The sequence below is a fragment of the Ctenocephalides felis genome, unplaced genomic scaffold (assembly GCF_003426905.1).
Source record: "Ctenocephalides felis isolate EL2017-DRISC unplaced genomic scaffold, ASM342690v1 CF-g0.4_SCAFFOLD_01170, whole genome shotgun sequence".
Classification (NCBI taxonomy): Eukaryota; Metazoa; Arthropoda; class Insecta; order Siphonaptera; family Pulicidae; genus Ctenocephalides; species Ctenocephalides felis.
Window position 1 is genome coordinate 78,707,719 of NW_020537324.1, and position 20,581 is coordinate 78,728,299.

The 20,581-nt window shown below is 27.2% G+C and overlaps 1 protein-coding gene across 1 annotated transcript; it reads right to left on the bottom strand.

The window, feature by feature from the left end:
• Positions 1-1,043: 1,043 nt before the first annotated feature.
• Positions 1,044-19,442, bottom strand: LOC113365766 (bifunctional 3'-phosphoadenosine 5'-phosphosulfate synthase). The gene is made up of 14 exons (XM_026607310.1): positions 19,355-19,442; positions 10,863-11,040; positions 10,152-10,324; positions 9,141-9,278; positions 8,166-8,285; positions 7,891-8,091; positions 6,706-6,824; positions 6,518-6,632; positions 4,141-4,296; positions 3,947-4,052; positions 3,291-3,433; positions 2,756-2,944; positions 1,334-1,442; positions 1,044-1,260 (listed from the first exon to the last, which is right to left on the bottom strand). Exons 1-14 carry the CDS (start codon positions 19,412-19,414, stop codon positions 1,166-1,168), a joined length of 1,902 nt encoding a protein of 633 aa, XP_026463095.1. The 5' UTR covers positions 19,415-19,442; the 3' UTR covers positions 1,044-1,165.
• Positions 19,443-20,581: the final 1,139 nt, after the last annotated feature.

The window sequence follows — 20,581 nt, forward strand, 5'->3', positions numbered from 1 at the left end:
TTAAATATTTAAAAAAATTGCTGAATGATGACACACATACCGTGTCAAAACGTGTAAATAAATAGTTCATTATTTATCGTCTTTTAATTCGACAATTAGCTGCAAATTAGCATTTCAATATATAATATGTATACATGTATGTATTAGAACAATTATACATACAGGGTTAAATTTTTTATTAAATAATACTCGAGCCAAAGAAGATTTTATCTCCGAAGTAATTTATACGAGGTAATTGACTTGTATATATGTGATATAATTTTTAAAAATCTAAAATCGATTTTATCATACGTTTCAATATATTAAATACGAAATCTTTCCTAAAATTTGTTATAAAAGAGTTCAATTCTCCGATAAAATAAAAATGTTATGTTACGGGTCTATCTTCGTATGAACTGCGAAAAAGGCGTTTTACACATAAAACCTAACTTCACGTATGTGTTATCAATGTTACATCAGAAAGATGCATTTATGATAAAATTTGTATTTGATATTTATACCTTTTGGAGGTTAGGTTTGATGTGTAAAACGCCTGATCAAACAGCAAATAAATAGCTTTATGACAATTCGTTACTACCAACTCATATGAATATAGACCCTTAGCATAGCATTCATTAAATAATTTATCAGAAAACTGGCCACAAAATTTATATAACCTCAAAGATTATAAATTTCAATAAACCGTTTCAAACTAAGTCGAAGATCATTATAATCATAATTATTATCAATGATACAAATAATATTATTAAATAAAATTGATGGACAAATGTTATGGCAAGGCCATGTTATGAAAAACTTTCCATACTAAATATTGACAAGTCATATGGTTGCTGTGGAGTCAGGCGCTTTACTCAGAAAACCTAACCTAAAAACCGTACAAATATCAAAAAAACGTTGTAAGATAACAGGGTCTTTCTGACTCACGTTCATAACATACGAGTGACGTTGCAGTTTATGTGTAAAACGCCTGAATGCACAGCAAATACATGACATTTTGACAGTATTCAGTATAATATTGTATGGAACTCGATTTATCAAGCCTTAAAATCTATACAATAAAATTTATATAAAATCTGGATCGTTAAAATTTGACTTATCTATTTGTAAAAAATCTAATTATATATATATATATATATATATATATATATATATATTTGTCACCTATTTATGAACTGAGGCTTTTGTAGTACTGTGCTAAGACGTCCCAGGCACTCGGCACCATAAAACCATCAGGAGGAGTCTGTCCACTCTTTGCCAAACCTAAAATTATAAAAAAAAAAATCAGTACCAATCAATACCTGTCCTAAAATAAAACTCTTCATCCTTTACTAACCTCTCATTCTGGTCCCTGAAATAAAATCAAAGTCTCCTTTCCTGGACGGATCGAAGAAACTCATTTTGCTGACCGATTTGTCGTAAGCAGCTACACGGAATGGTAAAATCTGAAAAAAAAAAACAAATCATCTTACATATAAAAATGGATCGCAAAATATGTTGGTAAGCGCATAACTCAACAACGCCTGGACCAATTTGGCCAATTCTTTTTTTAAAATGTTCGTTGATGTCCAAGGACGGTTGTTACGGCGAGAAAAAATCGAATAATTGCCTGGAAAACTTTAAAAACAGCTCTTTTCTTTTTCTCATACAAACGTTTTCTAACTAAAACGTAGAATCGATTTGAGCTTTATTGCTATTATATTAAGTCCATATTAAATTACAAGCACTCACTGTATACTCCTTCTGAACGATTATTCGGATTTTGACAAATCTTTTCTGAAGGTTGTTAAAGAAATTTTTTAGGATGTATGTGATTATAAAGTACTGGGATGTTTGTGTAATATTGTAGAAATAAATGAAAAAAACTGCAAAAAACGACATGTAATTGTTTGCATTGAAAACAAATGAAAACTATCATCTGCCAAAACTTTCAATTTACTTATGAACCTAGACAATATTAAAATATGTATAATAAATTTATGATTATGAATAAGAAAAATGAAATTGTAAATTGAAAATGTCTACATTATTATTGCCAAAAAGCTGCTGAGATGTGCCAGAAATTAAAATAATATAAAATACACAATATGTATGGCAGACTGAATGACACACATATGAATAGAATATGATAAATTAATTCATTCAAAATATGAAATTAAGTATTAATCAGGGCCGGTTCTTCCTTTAATTCGACGCATGCGAAAAATACGAGCGCACGCCTTAGGGGCGCCAACACAAGATTTGGATATTAAATTTCTAAATTTCTAAATAATTTCTTTTTATCTTTAACTAATGTTTCCACAATATTTTTAAAATTCGTAAAAAATTCACTTTATAACAATAAATGGGAAAGTAAAGCCCTCACGATATCGATTAGGAGAAGTTTAAGATGCAATTTTGAATATCTTAAATAATAAAAAATTAAATTAATTTAATTCAGCATGAAGTATCAGTGTAATGTTATGGTTATGATTATGTTATACCGTTTAAAAGACTTCAATTTCCAATGTAGTGTGGGAACTGAGACAGATCATTTTATTTAAAGCAGTTCTACATTTAACATCGCTCATACTATAAATGTATACGCATTTTGGCGTCAAGAGTAATTTAAAAAAGTATTATTATTATTTTTAGGTAGACGGTAAATATTAGTATATTATATTTAAAAATTGTAGGCATGGGTACAGGACAACGTCTGTCGGGTCATCTAGTTATAAATATTTTCATTTATTATATTAAAGTATTTTTCTCTATTTACTTCTAATCCGTCCAAGCCAGGAGCCATGCTCAAAACCCTCGAACCGTGTGTTCCTTCATACAAATTTCCATCGGGGGTACCTCCTTTGCTGAGGTCTGAACCTTTCGGGTGAGCCATGCCTGCAGGGTCTCTGCCAACGATGTAGAAGGATGCTCCTGCATTCATACGAGCTTTTGCGTGCCACTGAACCTGGAAAAATAGATAATTGTCTTATGAGCTTTTTGCTAGAAAACCTAACCTAACCTAATTGTTTTATGGGTGGCAATCAAAGGATTAACCATTCTTTCATATATGGTACTTATACTATTATTTTGATAGTACTACTGCTATTATTATTAGTAGAAAATATAATTAGTAACAATAGATAATTGTCTTATGAGCTGTTTGCTAGAGAACCTAACCTAACTTACCCTAAGCTAACCTAATTGTTTTACAGAAGACAATCAAAAGATTAACCATTCTTCCATGTATAGTACTAATACTATTATTTACTTAATACTACTACTACTTAATAGTATATTATTACTATTACTACCTCTGTAGGTCCAGCATACATCATAGGACTTGGAAAAATGGCCATGACTGTTCTTGATGCATCCAAAGCACCAGCTTCCAAGACTTTTTTGTGTTGTTCAATTCGTACAGCTAATGGTACATCGTCATCTTTAGTCCAACCACCTGGTGAAAAAAAAATTAGATAACAAATTAGCCAAATTATATTATTTATGCATAAATTTTAAACATAAATTATGTAAACTCCATTAAGGATATTTATTACACACTTTGTGAAGTATAAATGGATATTGCAATTATATATATATATATATATATATATATATATACATTTATCATTTAATCTTATATCTACTAAGATAATTTTTTCAAGTTATTTGAATAAATACAAAAAAAATTCCTGAATTCCATACATTGTCTATTAAGCAGTTATTATTCAAAATTTTAGAATCAAAGTATATATATAAATTCTAATGACATTTTGGTAAATTTAATCTATTATCTACCAAGCTCAAAAAAATTCAGTGCCCAAAATGAAATTTTCAAGATATTCGAATAAGTATACAAAAATGTCCTGGATTCCATATGTCAATTGGCAAACAGTATTATTTAAAATGCTAGTATTAGAGTGTATATAATTTTTTTTATAAAATTTTAGTAAATATAATAAATCATCACCTAAAGGATGCAGCAGCAATACAGGCTTTTTGAATCCCCTTTCGGTTAGTTGTCTATGTGTATCGGTCATCAGTAAAGCATGACCGTTGTGAATTGGATTTCTCAACTACACAAAGGAAATAGATACAAAGCGATTAATAAATGCAAAACAATCACACTTTTGCTTTATAGGCATAAGTCGTTTCTATTATTACCTGGAATGCAAAAACAGCATCAGCATCCATTTCCCTGAATTTATCCCTGAGTTCCCTAGGAGTCAACCTGTACTGGTCAAGTCCATCGTTCCACCTTATCCTGTTCAATACTTCTAAATCACCACCTACTAACCAGTCACCGGATTCGTGAATCATCTAAAAAAATAATAAACTATTAGATTAATATAATATTGATATATATATATATATATATATATATATATATATATATATATATATATATATATACAGGGCCGGCAAACGCTGTTTTGCCATCAAAAATATTTTGCCGCTTTGCAGAAGTTCTTATAAAATACATGATATAATATTATGATATTAATAATAATGTTATATTATTATTACACAAATTTCTTTACATTTCGATAATTAATTCCAACGCATCATAGTGTTTTGTTTATTTTAATTTTATTTACATTTTTTTTAATCAATGAATAAATTAGATTTTAGTCTGAATCAACGCAGTACCATTATCTAAATATATAATATTTTATATAAATATCACATTTTTTACTGTTGCATTTAATTTAAAAATATTGAATGTCAATTTCATATATCCAATATGCACTAAATTTTTAAATGCCAAAATATTTCCTTTTTGGTCGAAATTTAATATAATATGATATAATTTATATCTATAATTTGATTTCCAATATTGCCTATAACATAACTTGGAACTGTCAGAATTTCGTTAATGATTAATGTTAAATTCAATATGTCCTATAATATATTGCCTATAACATAACTTGGAATAATTAGTTTATTTGTTTCTTATTGAAGTCGTTAAAAATTCATTTCTTTTGAACTGTCAAAATTTTGTTTATGATTAATGTTAAATTCAATATGTCGCTTTTTTATTGTTATCTATAATAATGTTTTAATCACTTATCATATAAATTTTCGACTATAAATTCATATTCATACTATCCCTGAAACTAACATGGATAAAGTTCTGACAAATCCGAGTCCAAATCTATAAAATGTTTGATTTTTGGCACTTTTATTAATTTTTTATCAATTATCGTACTGTAAAATAATGGATGATTATTTATCAAAATTGTAATATTTAGACTATAATTGTAGATGAATATACTATCTATTTTGGCATAGCAATTAGTTTTTTCTTTATTTGAAATCAAGTGAAACATAAATATATTTATTTGATATTTTTCCATAAATATCCGATTTATGGCATTGTTTTCAATTATTTTTAATTTATTTTGAATTAGCAAATGTCAAAAAATATAATTAAAATATTCATTAATAATATGTCATTTAATAAGTATTATTTATTACTTTGGTGCTTGATATGGATATGAATTTGTAATAAAATATATTCTTTCTGACAAATAGTTAAAAACTTGTTATAATTTTCAAAATTATTTGACATTTCATACTTCCAAAATTAATTCACTCGCATCATGGATTAGTCTAAATCAACGCAGTATCATTATCTAAATATTTATATAAATATCAGATTTTTTACTTTTGCATTTAATTTAAATATTGAATGTCAATTTCATATATCCAATAAGCATTAAATTTATAAATGTCAAAATATTTCCTTTTTGGTCGAAAATGATAGTATTTATTTTACAATAATGTTTTGAATCTATAATTTGTTTGGCAATATTGCCTATAACATAACTTGGAATAATTAATTTATTTGTTTCCTACTGAAGTCGTTAAACATTTTTTTTGTGAAATGTCAAATTTTTGTTTATGATTAATTTTAAATTCAATATGTCGCTTTTTTATTGTGATCTCTGATTTATAATGTTTTGATGAAGTTTTGCTTTCCGAAATAATTTGGTAAGCTAATCAAATAAATATAAATTGTAAATCCATTTATATAATTATTTTCATAAATTTTGACAAATGACATTTGACGTTTTTCATGTCAACATTTATTTAGATTTATAAACATTGATTTTGAATTAGATTTAAAACTATAAATTGTGATTTTGAATATAGCATTTCATCTAATTTGGATATAAATGTTGGATATACATTTATATACATATATATGTTTTTGAATTATATTTTTTGAACTGTCAAATTTTTTTTTTCAAAAATCATAAATCTGTTTTTCCTCGAATTTTCCATAAATTTTGACATAGTGTTTTGTTTTTTTTTGTTCATTTTCTGTCAAAATTTTTAGAAATTTATAAAAATTATATATTTATATTTTAAATTTACTTTTCAAAATTTCCTATAACCTAAGTTGGACAAATATGCACACGATGAGCCAATAAAATTTAAAATCGGTTCAGTAGTTTGGGCGTCCATCGCGAACCAACATCGTGACACGAGATTTATATATACATATATAGATATATATTAGTAGTATTAAATTTACCTTAACATAAGGATGTCCGGTGTCGTTTGTTCCAAACTGTCGACAGCATCTTTCTTCTTTTCTGTGATAGTAAAATTCAGGTTTACGGATGACTGCTACTGGAACTCCTTGATATCTAGATAGATAAATTAAATTCTTGAATTTCTACAAAAAGTTTACTTAATTTTCAATTCAATGATTTTCCTAACCTCAAAGTAAATGCACTAACATCCTGCAACCGTTCTTTGTCTTGTGTCGACACTGGTAAAACTATGACCAGACTCTGATTTACGACAAAGTCTTCCCACATGCAATTGAAGTGCAGACTCTGGTAAAAGATACAAAAATTATAATAATTGGTTGAAATCATAAAAAAAAAGCGTCCGCAATCTAACGTTTTTTTAAACTTTACAATGGTGCAGGCTACTGCTAAGGCAGCGATTTAAATAAAATTTTTAACCATTATTAACCAAAAGCATTGTAATTTCAAACTAGTGGTGTATGGCATCGTGCCTTAAGGCAAATTGCTGGAACTTCCCGTACCATAATGAAATATTCGAGAAATTTTAAACGTTTTCAAATATATTATTACAAATACTGTAACTTTCATTATTTTCGCTATCTTGTTATATCTGAGCAAATCAAACGTAAATCATAAATCAATTTATCACCAGAACATTAACATTAGTCATTTCATTTTTTAATCCAAAATTACAAAAATATTTTTTGAAAAAAAAAAATTAGAAACAATTTTTTCCCAAAAGCAATTATTTTGTTGAAACAAGCAGAAAGTTCTTTGAATCATTTAAATCGGACGCTTAGTTCTCTCAAAAACTGCCATTTTTTTAACATTTAGCTCTGTATCTCCGAAACCGCTGGGCCTACACCTTTGCCAAAAACTAATAACCACTTTTCCCCGCCATTACGAACTGAATGTTTTTTGAATCATACAAATCGGATGATCCGTTCTCTCAAAAACTCGAATTCTATTTTCTGCACTCTTTGCTCCATATCTCCGTAACGGCTGGACCTACCTTTGCCAAAAACTAATCAGCACATCTCCCTATTAATAGGGATCGAATGTTTTTTAAATCATTTAAATCGGTTGATCCGTGGACGAAAAAATGCGACATACAAAACAAACACACACACAGGGACACCCACACATCCATTTAGTTTCTGAGGTATGCCCTTTAAAAATGTTCAGAAAACTTCAAAACGTCTTGAGAAATGCAAAAATTTTCATTTTCGATTTTCGGCCCATTACTATAACTACCCTACGGGAAGTTAATAAAAAAATGAGGAAATGTTCTGTAATTTTCTTTTCATATCTTTCAAAAGCAAAAAACTATGGCTTAACCTATATTATGTATAAAATTATCCTTTATCCTTACTTGTAGAAATTCCTTTTCCCTCATAAATCCTTTCAAAGGACTTGCCCAGCCTTCGCTCAAAACCTGGACCCATTGTAAGTCTAAAGTAGTGATTTCTACTGACTGCAAAGCCTGAGCTTCTTGCTGGACGGTTTGCAAAAGATCAGGTCGTACGAATAGTTCTAGCACTCCATTGCTTAGGTTATTGCTTGGGATTATATTCTGGTAAAGAAAATGATAGTGTTTATGTAATAAGGATGTTGTTTTAGGTTGGTTGATGGTAGTTGTGCAATTACTTTGTTTTCCAAAAAGTCGATGAGAAGTTGTGTGGATTCTTGTAAGGTGCTGTCGACTGTGCCAACGATTAAATCAGGGTTCTCTGGAGGTTCGTAAGGTTGTGATAGACCGGTGAAGCCCTGGGATAAAAGAAATATAATTATAGTACACCTAAGTCTGTTTTTACACGGTCTTTTTGTACACGGTTTTGATATAACACGGTTTGAAAATTGAGTATTTTTAATTTTTTTACACGGTTTTATTCCATTTAGCACGATTTGAAATTTTATGTACATAATTTTTTTTTGTCAAATTTAATTTTTGCAAAGTATGTTCATATCACAAAAAAGTATTTATGAAAGAAAAAAAGTCTGAAACCATCGATAGTATCGATAGTTTGCGAACACTAGCTTAAAGATTCAAGTGAATTCCCCTTTAGCGCGTACAAACAATTTTTACTTGTCAAAGCAAATGTGAATAGCACTAATTTAGGGGAATACCCTAAAAATTCTTGTTTTTCACTAATTTTAATAGGTTTTAGAGATTAGGAACAAATCACCCATTTTTGTATAAAATCAATGTCTTTTTTTACACGTTTTTTTTTTCTACACGGCTTCTTCTGAAACCAATCTACCGTGTAAAAACAGACTTAGGTGTATATAGTTGAATATTCATTACATTAATTCATTAATGTAATTATTATCCATTAATAATATTAGTGTTTTGAATTTTTATATCTGTCTTCAATAGTACATAAATAATGATTCGGGAGGTTTTAGTGAATGTACTATAAATAGATTAAAGTATGTCATTTGTTTAAAATGATTCAGTAATTAATTTACACATTTTAATTTCATCAAACTTTTATTTTAAAAAAGTATTAAGACATTTGTTTGATCATAATTTTGTTTCAAACAAAAATATTGATATTGTGGCTTATACATATATATATATATATATATATATATATATATATATATATATATATATAATACCTTAATAACTCCTTGTCTGGCCTTTTTATAAAGTCCTTTGACATCTCTGGTTTCACAAACTTCTAATGGTGTATTTACGTAAACCTCAAAGAAAGGCAGATCACTGTCTTTGTGGATTTTTCTGGCCAATTCACGATCCTGGATAAAATATAATTATATATATAATTATATATATATATATATATATATATATATATATATATATACTAGCAAACCCGACGAACTGCGTTTCGCCACCAGATGGTTTCGTGAGAAAGATGAAGAAATTTTTTGTTTGTTTTATATTTGAAAAGGAAAAATTTGATTTTATTACACAACAGTAATGAATTTATTTCGATTATAAAAATGAAGTGATTTTTAGTTGAACTTCTCTAAGTAAATGAAAGTGAATCCGCAAATTATCCGTTTCATTGAAGTGCTCTTTGGTAAACCACATTTTTTGTTTTTTGGTCTGATGTTAACACCAGCAAAGCGGATGGTTTTCCAACTCGTGTAAAGGGCAACGTATAACTGCCCCCATGTGAAAAACAATGATTTTCTAAAAATCTATTTGAAATTTATCCCGCAAACACTAAGCGATTGGCCTTGCGACTTGTTATTGCGAACGCAAGGCGAACTGGAAATTGCAATCGTTTCAAGTCAAACGGGAGACCAGTCGAAATCATTGGTATGTCACCAAATCGCCAGCAATTTTTGATTGAATGCTGAAATTCAGTGCGTGTACATCAATATTCTTTGCAGCAAGAATTGCTCGTTGACTTAATTGCAAGCATAATTCTGATAATTTTCACAAATGTCATTACTCGAATTTCTAATTACGGTGCGTAAAGTTCTAGTAGCTTGCATTAGGGCACGATGCCATGCACCACTAATTTGCAAAATTGTCGAAATCGGTTCGTGCGTTCTGAAGTTATATCGTCAGGAAGGAAAACCCGACTTATTTTTATATACATGTAGATATATATATACATATATATATATATATATATATATATATATATATAATTATACCTCTGCAAATGGTGAAACAAAACTGCAAATGCAAACAACTCCACTATCAGCAAATAATTTGGCAACTTCAGCAACTCTTCGTATATTTTCTTCTCGGTCTTCTTTTGAAAATCCTAAATTTTTATTCAAACCAGTTCTGACGTTGTCTCCATCTAAGCCATAGGCAGGAATTCCTAAAAAATAATAAAAAATCATGTAAAAAACATTATTATTTATATTAATTATTAATTATAAACAGATTAATTATAATGAAATATTGTCGTGGGGGATGAACTTAGAACTAAAGAGCTTTACATTGTTTTAGTTTCTTCCGCACTCAACAGAGGGTATTACTGTACTGTGTCTAAATTCATTACTCTTTTCTTAGAACTGTTTCTCTTAATATAATGTACGTAGTTTAAACCTTTAATGTATTTTTATCATATATTTTTGTAAAAACATGTTTGTAATTTAGTGAAAAATATATTTTACACGTGTATATTTTGTTAACATTTCATTTAGTCAAATTAATCAGGTTTATCTTGTCTATATTATATATTTATATCAATCTTATCTGAACATTCTTAAATGAACCTTCTGGTAAATTTACTTGCTACGGTTAGTAGCACCACTATGTAGTGGGTAAGAAATTATAATTGCAGTATCTATTATATCTATTTATACTTCTTTTATCTAAGATTATTATTTATCATATTGATTTATTCTATTTACCTCTTCCGACCAAGTAAGCTTCCAGTTGAAAAGCTATAGATGTTTTTCCGGCTCCGGAGAGTCCGGTGAGCCAAACGCAGCACCCTCGGAAGCCCCGGAGGGCCCCCAGAGCTGAGGCTCTGCTCGCCCTAGAGACGTGGTGCTTCTGTTCAGTCACATTTGTCGCCACTTGTAGACACTGGAAAAGAAAATAAAACATTAAATTCAATTTTTTTGATAAAAAAATTCGCATTGTAATTTAAATTAATAATATGTTCGGTAATCATGGTTTTAAATTTTTTACTTTGTTTTAAAATTAATTTTGTTTTGATGAAAGCGTTTATTTAAATTTTGTCCAATTTCACCAATGTGAAAGTGGTTATTAGTTTTTGGCAAAGGTAGGCCCAGCGGTTTCGGAGACACAGAGCTAGATGGTAAAAAAATAGTAGTTTTTGAGAGAACTAAGCGTCCGATTTAAATGATTCAAAGAACTTTCTGCTTGTTTCAACAAAATAATTGCTTTTGGGAAAAAATTGTTTCTAATTTTTTTTTTTCAAAAAATATTTTTGTAATTTTGGATTAAAAAATGAAATGACTAATGTTAATGTTCTGGTGATAAATTGATTTATGATTTACGTTTGATTTGCTCAGATATAACAAGATAGCGAAAATAATGAAAGTTACAGTATTTGTAATAATATATTTGAAAACGTTTAAAATTTCTCGAATATTTCATTACGGTACGGGAAGTTCCAGCAATTTGCCTTAAGGTACAAAAAAATTCACACTGTGATTTAAATTAATAATATGTTTGGTTAAATGGGTTTTAAAATTTTTTACTTTGTTTTAAAATTAATTTTGTATTGACGAAGTGTTTATTTAAATTTTAACCGTTTGGTAGTTTACAATCCGCGCATTTAATTTGGTAAGCTAAATTACTGAAGCAATGTGTGTTAATTTTTTTACTTAAGTTTGTGTGAAAATTAAGCTGAAAATTCAAGTTTCCATTAGAGAACATTAAATTAAATTTAATAATAATTAAATTAAATATGATATAAATACAAATAACAAAGTAAGTGTAATATAATATAAATAACAAATTCTCGATGTTACATATATACATATATCTATATCTATCTATCTATCTATATATATATATATATATATATATATATATATATATATATAGGCGTTTACATAGGTGAAACTAGTCAGAACCTGCACAAAAGAACATCTCAACACAAAAACAATTCAAAAAATAAAAATCAGTATAAAACACAATTAACAGATCATATCAACGAACTCAAACATAGCATTGATTTTTCCAATCCCACGATCCTACATTTCGAAAATAATTTATTTAAAAGACGATTTAGCGAAGGTTGCTTAATATCTTTACACAAGGATACAGCCATAAATTTAAGAACTGACAACAATTCGCTTTGCAATGACTATAAAATAACTCTCGACTATTTTCAAAAACACCACCACATCTGAATGAAGCGTGTATTTTTATTATTTTATTATTTTACAAAAAACATATGTCTGCCGGTCTTTTTTACACTTTCTCAAAAAAATTGTAAACACAATTCATTCAGTTTTTAGACGTTAGTCAATTTGTACACACTAGAATGTAAGCAAAAATTGTCTAAAAAATTGATTAGTTTAAATGTTCCAATTATTAATAGCCTGGTTATCACAGTGTAATAGTGTAGTGTATTTTTGTATAATTAATTCTGTAAGTACTTATATATAAGTTATAACTTTATATTATTGCCCCTACATCATATAAAATCTTTTAGTTTTCCACTGAATGACGGTCTCGATGAAGACCGAAACGTATGGATAAATAAAGTATTTAAAAACTACTTTAGTTTTTTTTCTTTACTTGGTGTTACTGCCCGATTCTAAATAACTCATCAAAATATATATCAACACCAAACTCACATATTTCAATATATATATATATATATATATATATATATATATTATACTTAGATTTAATTTATATATATATATATATATATATATATATATATATATAAATTAAATCTAAGTTTAATTCTGACCGCCTCAGGAACTTGGTATATCAGATTAATTGCTCTAATTGCGAACTTTTTGTATCGGAGAAACTAGCCAAAACCTGAGTAAACGTCTTCATCAACATAAAAATAACTCAAAAAATCCGAACCAATTTAAGACGATGTTAACTGAGCATATTAAAAATTTAAACCATAATATAGATTTTTTCAACCCAAAAATTTTACATTTTCAACGTAATTAAAAGATGATTCGTTTAGGGGTTGTTTTTGCAATTGCATAACGATAGGTTCATAAACAAACGTTTCGACAATACGGCCCTGAACGAAACAAACACGTGGTTCCTAAATATCGTGTCAAAATTTCTTAAAAAATGACAAGATCCCATCGATTTTTAAATTTCTGGTAAAATTTGAACACATGCTAAAAAATGTGACATTTCTATCTTAAACTCGGAACAGTAAATAAATAGTTTCGACAACTTATTAAATTATCATGTTTATTTGTGTGTTTTAACCTCTTGTGATGTTAAAAAATATATATTTTATCAATGTGTACATACTCATACAATGAATCAACAATGTTTTCATATGTTATATTAGGATACAAAATTGTAAGTGTTTTTTATTATAATTATTGTTTTTATATGAAATTTCTTACATATTATTTATTTAGTTTTCATTTTTATAGTTAAATTGATTGCCACTGAATGAAGGCTAAGATGCTAGCCGAAACGTATGGATTTTAAATAAATAAATTTTTAAAAAACTCTCATACTATTTTTATTGATGTTACGCCCGACTTTTTAACTCATATATATATATATATATATATATATATATATATATATATATATATATTATCTATAATTCTTCGATTACACAGCTGATTGCACAATTTCAAATTAGTCGATTAAAGAAGTTGATTAAAATTCATCTCGGCATAACATATAATATAAATAAATAATGACTGATAGGTGTTTTTTTTAATTCATTATTAAACAGTCACTACCGCAATTTAGATTTCAATGTCAGAATAATCATATGATTTATGTTGTGTAATTGATAAAATATGCAGAAACATATTTAATATTTTATATGTATAATAATACACAGAAACAAGAATAATATTTTCTATTACTAAACTATTTAATTTTTTTTATTATATTAATAACGACTAATAATAATTAATAGAGATAATTATATTAAGAAATTATATTCACCATCATTTATATAAATTTATAGTAAAACTAGATGACCCGACAGACGTTGTCCTGTACCCATGTCTAAAATTTTTTAATATAATATACTAATATTTACCGTTTACCTAAAAATAATATTTTTTTTTAAATTACTCTTCACGCCAAAATGCATATACATTTATAATATGAGCGATGTTAAATGTAGAGCTGCTTTAAATAAAATGATGAGTCTCAATTCCCACAATATATTGGAAATTAGTCTTTTAAACGGTATAATATTACCATAACCATAACATATCACTGGTACTTCATGTAGGATCAAATTAATTTAATTTTTTATTATTTAAGATATCCAAAATTGCATCTTAAACTTTTCCCAATCGATATCGTAAGGGCCGAATTGTATGTATTCATCTTTACTCTCCCATTTAATGTTATAAAGTGAAAATTTTACGAATTTTAAAAATATTGTGGAAAGATTAGTAAAAGATGCAAAGAAATTATATATTAAATTTCGATTAATTTTTTGATTAATACTTAATTTTATATTTCAAGTGAATTAATTTGTCATGTCCTGTTCATTCATGTATCATTCAAACTGCCATACATATACTGTATTTTATATTATTTTAATTTCTGGCACATCTCAGTCATATAAATCCCAGTACTTTATAATCACATACATCCTAGAAAATCTCCTTAACAAACTTCAGAAAGATTTATCAAAATCCGCATAATCGTTTAGAAGGAGTATTCATTGAGTGCTTGTAATTTAATATGAACTTTATACAATAGCAATAAAACTCAAATTGATTCTACGTTTTAGTTAGAAAACGTTTGTATGAGAAAAAGAAAAGGGCTGTTTTTAGGGTTTTCCCGACGATTATTCGAATTTTTCTCGCCGTAAGAACCATCCTTGGACATCAACGAACATTTTAAAAAAAGAATTGGCCAAATTGGTCAAGGCGTTGTTGAGTTTTGCGCTTACCAACACATTTTGCGATCCATTTTTATATATAAGATAATATAAAAAGAAAAATATAATTTATATTCAATGTAATTTTTCGACCATAAATTAAGATCTATAAATATTATTAGGACTAGGACTAAGTTATTTATGAAACACATTCTTCTAATGAAAAATAAATGAGGTGTTGTAAAATAAACAAGATTAAATTTTAAACAGTATTGTTAAATATAAGACCCTACAGGAACGAGATATACTTCAAAAACCTCATCAAAAACTAAACTATCATATATATTTCCATTTTTTTGTTTCATTACTAAAATCATGTAGATCTACTTCGACAAACAACAAAAGTTTTATCAATTGAACTAATATTTCAATGACATACTAATAATTATTTAATTTTGCAAAAATCAATGTTATTAATTCAAACTTCCAATTTTAAACAATATTATTCGAAATTGAATTTTGCACAAATTTCTCAAATATATTATTTATTTTATAATAAAATAAATGTACTTTTGCTAAATAAATTTTAAAATGTTTTATTCATTCAATAATAAATTGCGAAAGCGAGGTCATGTTTAATTTTCGTCGCATGTGCAATTAAAATGCATTCGAACGATTTTTCTCATTGCTCCAATTTAATTATAGTAGTTAATTAGTTAATTGACATGTGAAGAAATGTGCCGACGACATTAATAAAACATTCGATTGAGCAATTTTATACACAATCACATATATACACGCAATTTATAAACAATCATAAATTAATTAAACAAAATTAATAGGCGATAAGTTTACTGATGAAATTTATGTAGCAAGAACGTATTTCTTTGTTATATTGTTTATAACTTCTGAAGTATTCTGGGAAAATAAATAGTGTATTCGAGAAAAATGTTTTAAATTAAATTCTTAATAATATTCTCTAACATTAAAAGTACGTACAGCAACTCGGTATACTCTAAAACGCTGTAAAAAACTACTACATAAATTTAACAAATTTTGTTCATCAATAGGTGCATTTAGTTATTATACTTTAGTAACTTCTAAACTATTCCTTCAAGCTGAATGACGTATATGAGAAATTTGTCATAAATTAAATAACATATAATATTGTCTAATATTATATTGCTATAAAGCAACTCGATATACTCTAATATCTCGCGCAAAAACTAAGAATTGATTTTAAACAAAATTTAATCCTTGATGGTGCATTTATGCATTATAATTTGAATAACTTCTAAACTATTTATTGAAAATAGGTGGTGTATTTGAAAAATTTGTTCCAAATTCTTTATAATATTGTCTAATATTATGAGCTCTACAGCCACTCGGTATACTTTAAAAACACGAGCAAATATGTGGTATTTTCCAACTTCAAACTAAATCTTATCATCATTTCTTATAGCAATTCTTATAGCATTCATAACTTTTAAACTATTTCTTGAAAGTAAATAGTGTATTTGAGAAATTTGTTCTAAGTTAAATAATATATAATATTGTCTAACATCACAAGTACCTACTGACACTCGGTATACTTTAAAAACCCTTCAAAAGTCATTCAAAATAAATTTATTGCTACGCACGTAGTTCAGTCAAAGTTCATTTGGTGCATTTAGTATATCTTTTGTACCTTCTAAACTATTCCTTGGCAATAAATAATGTTTTTGAAAAACTTGTTTAAAATTAAATTCTAAACAATATTGTCTAACATTATAAGTACATACAGCAAGTCGATATACTTAAAAACGCTATCGAAAACTAAAAATCGATTTTGATACAATTTAATCATCACTAAGAGTAGTTATTCATAAAATCACTTATATCTTGTAAATAATCTATAGGAAATAAATAGTTTACGTGAGAAACTTGTTCTAAATTAAATTCTTAATAATATTGTCTAATATTATAAAACTCTACAACAACGCGGAAAACACTTCAAAAGTCATTCAAAATAAATTTATTCTACACATGTAGTATAGTCAAAACTTATTTGGTGCATTTATCTAGTATCTTTTGTAACTTTTGAACTATTTTGTATAAATGAAAAATGTATTTGAGAAATTTGTTCAAAATTAAATGATTAACATTTTTGTCTAACATTACATGTCCCTACAGCAAGTCGGTATATTCCAAAAACGGTATCAAAAACTACGATATGATTTATCACAATTTTAACGTTAACAAGAAGTGCAATTGTATATAAAATTATTTATGTCTTGCAAACTATTAAAGGAAAGTAAATAGTATTTATATGAGATAATTGTTCTAAATTAAATTTTGAACAATTTGGTCTAACATTATAAGTACCTACAGCAACTCTGTGTACTCTAAAAACCCTTCAAAACTCATTTAAAACCAATTTAATGCTACACACGTTGTATAGCTAAAATTTATTTAGTGCATTTATCTAGTATATCTTTAATAACTTCTATATTATACTTTTAAATTAAATGTCGTTTTTGAGAAATGTATTCTATATTAAATCCTGAATAATATTATATAACAATACAAGTACCTACAGCAACTCGGTATACTCCAAAACTACGAAATGATTTATCAAATTTCATTTAACTTTACCGAAAAGTGCATTCATTTATAACATAATTTATATCTTTTAAACTATTAATGCAAAATATACAGTGTATTTGAGAAAACTGTTCTAAATTAAATTCTGAACGATTTTGCCTAATATTATAGGGCTCTACAGAAACTCTTTAAAAGTCATTCAAAATAAATTTAAAGCTACACACGTAGTCATTAGTTGCACGTAGACATTAGGTGCTAAAATTCATTGGTTTATTGTATCATTTATTTATTGTATCATTTGTAACTCTTAACCTATTTCTTAAAAATAAAACATATATTTAGAAAACTTGTTTAAAATGCAATTCTAAATAAGTTTATCTAATATCGAAATGTCCTACAGCAACTCGGTATACTCTAAAAACGCTCTCAAAAACCAGGATATGATTTAACAAAATTTACTAAACTTAAGAAGTGCATTTGATCAAAAAATTATTTATTAATTCTAAACGATTTTATCTAAGATTATAAGACCTTACATCAACTCGGTATACTCGAAAAACACTATCAAAACTACGACATGATTTAACAAAATTTACTAAACTTCAACAAAAAGTGCATTTAATTAAAAAATTATTTATATCTTGTAAACTATTAATGGAAAGAAAATAGTGTGTTTGAGAAGATTGTTCTAAATTGAATTCTTAATAATATCGTCTAACATTATAAGTACCTACAGCAACTCGGTTGCTCTAAAAACACTTCAAACGTCATTCAAAATAAATTTAATGCCATACACATTGTAAAACTAAAATTTATGGTTTATGATTTTATATCTTTTGTAACTTTTAAACTATTTTTTAAAAATAAATAGTGTATTTGAAAAATTTGTTCTAAATTAAATTCTGAACGATTTCATCTAACATTATAAAACTCTACAGCAACTCGGTATACTCCAAAAACGCAATCAAAATGTGCAACACAAATTTTATGAAATTCATTTAACTCCAACGTAAAAGTGCATTTGATTATAAAATTATTTATATCTTGTAAACTATTCATAGGAAATAAATAGTATGTTTGAGAAATTTATTCAAAATTAAATTTTAAACAATATTGTCTAATATTATAAAATTCTACAGCAACTCGGTATACTCCAAAAACGTTATCAAAAACTACCACATGATTAAACAAAATTTACTAAACTTTAACAAAAAGTGCATTTAATTAAAAAATTATTTATATCTTATAAACTATTCATAGGAAATAAATAGTATATTTAAGAAATTTGTACAAAACTAAATTCTAAACAATATTGTCTAACATTATAAGACCCTGAAGCAACTCGGTATACTCTAAAATCAGTATCAAAAACTCCCGCAAAATAAATTTTATAAAATTCATTTAACTCCAACGAAAAAGTGCATTCATTTATAATATTATTATATATCTTATAAATCTTATTATATATCTTGTAAAGTATTAATAGAAAATATATAGTGTATTTGAGAAACTTGTTCTAAATTAAATTCTAAACAATTTTGTCTAATATTATAAAACCCTACAGCAACTCGGTATACTCTAAAAACAGTATCAAAAACTCCCGCACAAATTAATTTGTCAATCGTGCATTTATTTATAAAATCACTCATAACTTCCAAAATATTCCTTGAAACTAAATACTGTATTCGACAAATTCGTCCAAAATTAAACCACCTATAATATTGCCATACACCACAAGTACCTACAACCACTCCGTATACTCTAAAACCTTACCGGATTGTTATTATTATTAAACCCGTTGGCGTGATATCTGTATCCATTATTACGGAACATTTTGTTTGAATTTTAATCGGCCGGAAACGTTGCAAAGATACCAACTGAATAAACTGATACACTAACACAACTACCAACGTAACAAAACTAATAAATTAATTATATAATTAATTTCTTATTAATTATTTAATTTAATTATCAAAGTCGTTTATCTCGCGAGTGTTGCATGAATTGTACTAATTTCGTTTTTCATACAACTTTGATTTTTATCAGTGGCGTCCGGGTGGGGATGTCGATGGCGGGGGAGCGCGATAACGAGTTAAATATTAAAGATAGATTCAACAAGTAAATATTGAAAAAGGCTTTTTTTTCGTTCTTTGTTTGTTGTGTGTAAATATGAGTAGGAGATTGTTTTAATCTTTGGCGTGATTTGCGGAAAAGTTGAGATGAAAAGTTTTTGATTTTGATTTGTGCACTAAGATTAAATTTTGTATGTAGATATAGGGCTAGTGTTAATTTTTAATTTCCCGAAAGAAAAGTTTATGTTTTTGCACTGAAAATCCTAATTGTTAGTTTTCTTGATAGAATCGAATAATACCGAATTTTGCGAAAAGTTCTTCAAATGTGGACGAAAATTTTTTCACTTTTCTGCGATTTACAAACAAACCGCCAGGCCGATCGTCGCGCCTGGCCGCGTAAATGGTAGTCCTCATTGAGATACATAGAATGGCTTTTAAATTTTTGAAATTGGTCCAGCCGGTTTTGAGAAAACGTCGATTTACGGCAAAAAATCTGTTCACATACGCACACACACACATACTTTTTCCAAATGTTGGCCTCATTCGATTCAGAATGGCTTGAAACGTCGAGAAAACATAAAATTAGCGAATCGGATTTTTTGATGAACACATAAACTTCTACTTCGAAAAGTTAAAAAATTGACTTTTACGTTAATTTTGATTTCTTTCAAAATTTTGAATTTTTTTGAAGATTTTAAAATACTTTTTAAAAAATTGAAAATCTGGGAAAAAACGTTTCCAAAAATTAAATTTTTAAATTTGTTTGAAAATTCTGATTTTTTTATTGAAGTTTTATTTTTTCACTTTTTGTTTTTACAATCAAATCACACTAAAATCTTTAAGTTGAAAATTAACAAAAATTAGTACTCATAAAATCTCTATAAAATATTTCTAATAATTTGATGTGCATTTGTTTAATGATCATTTT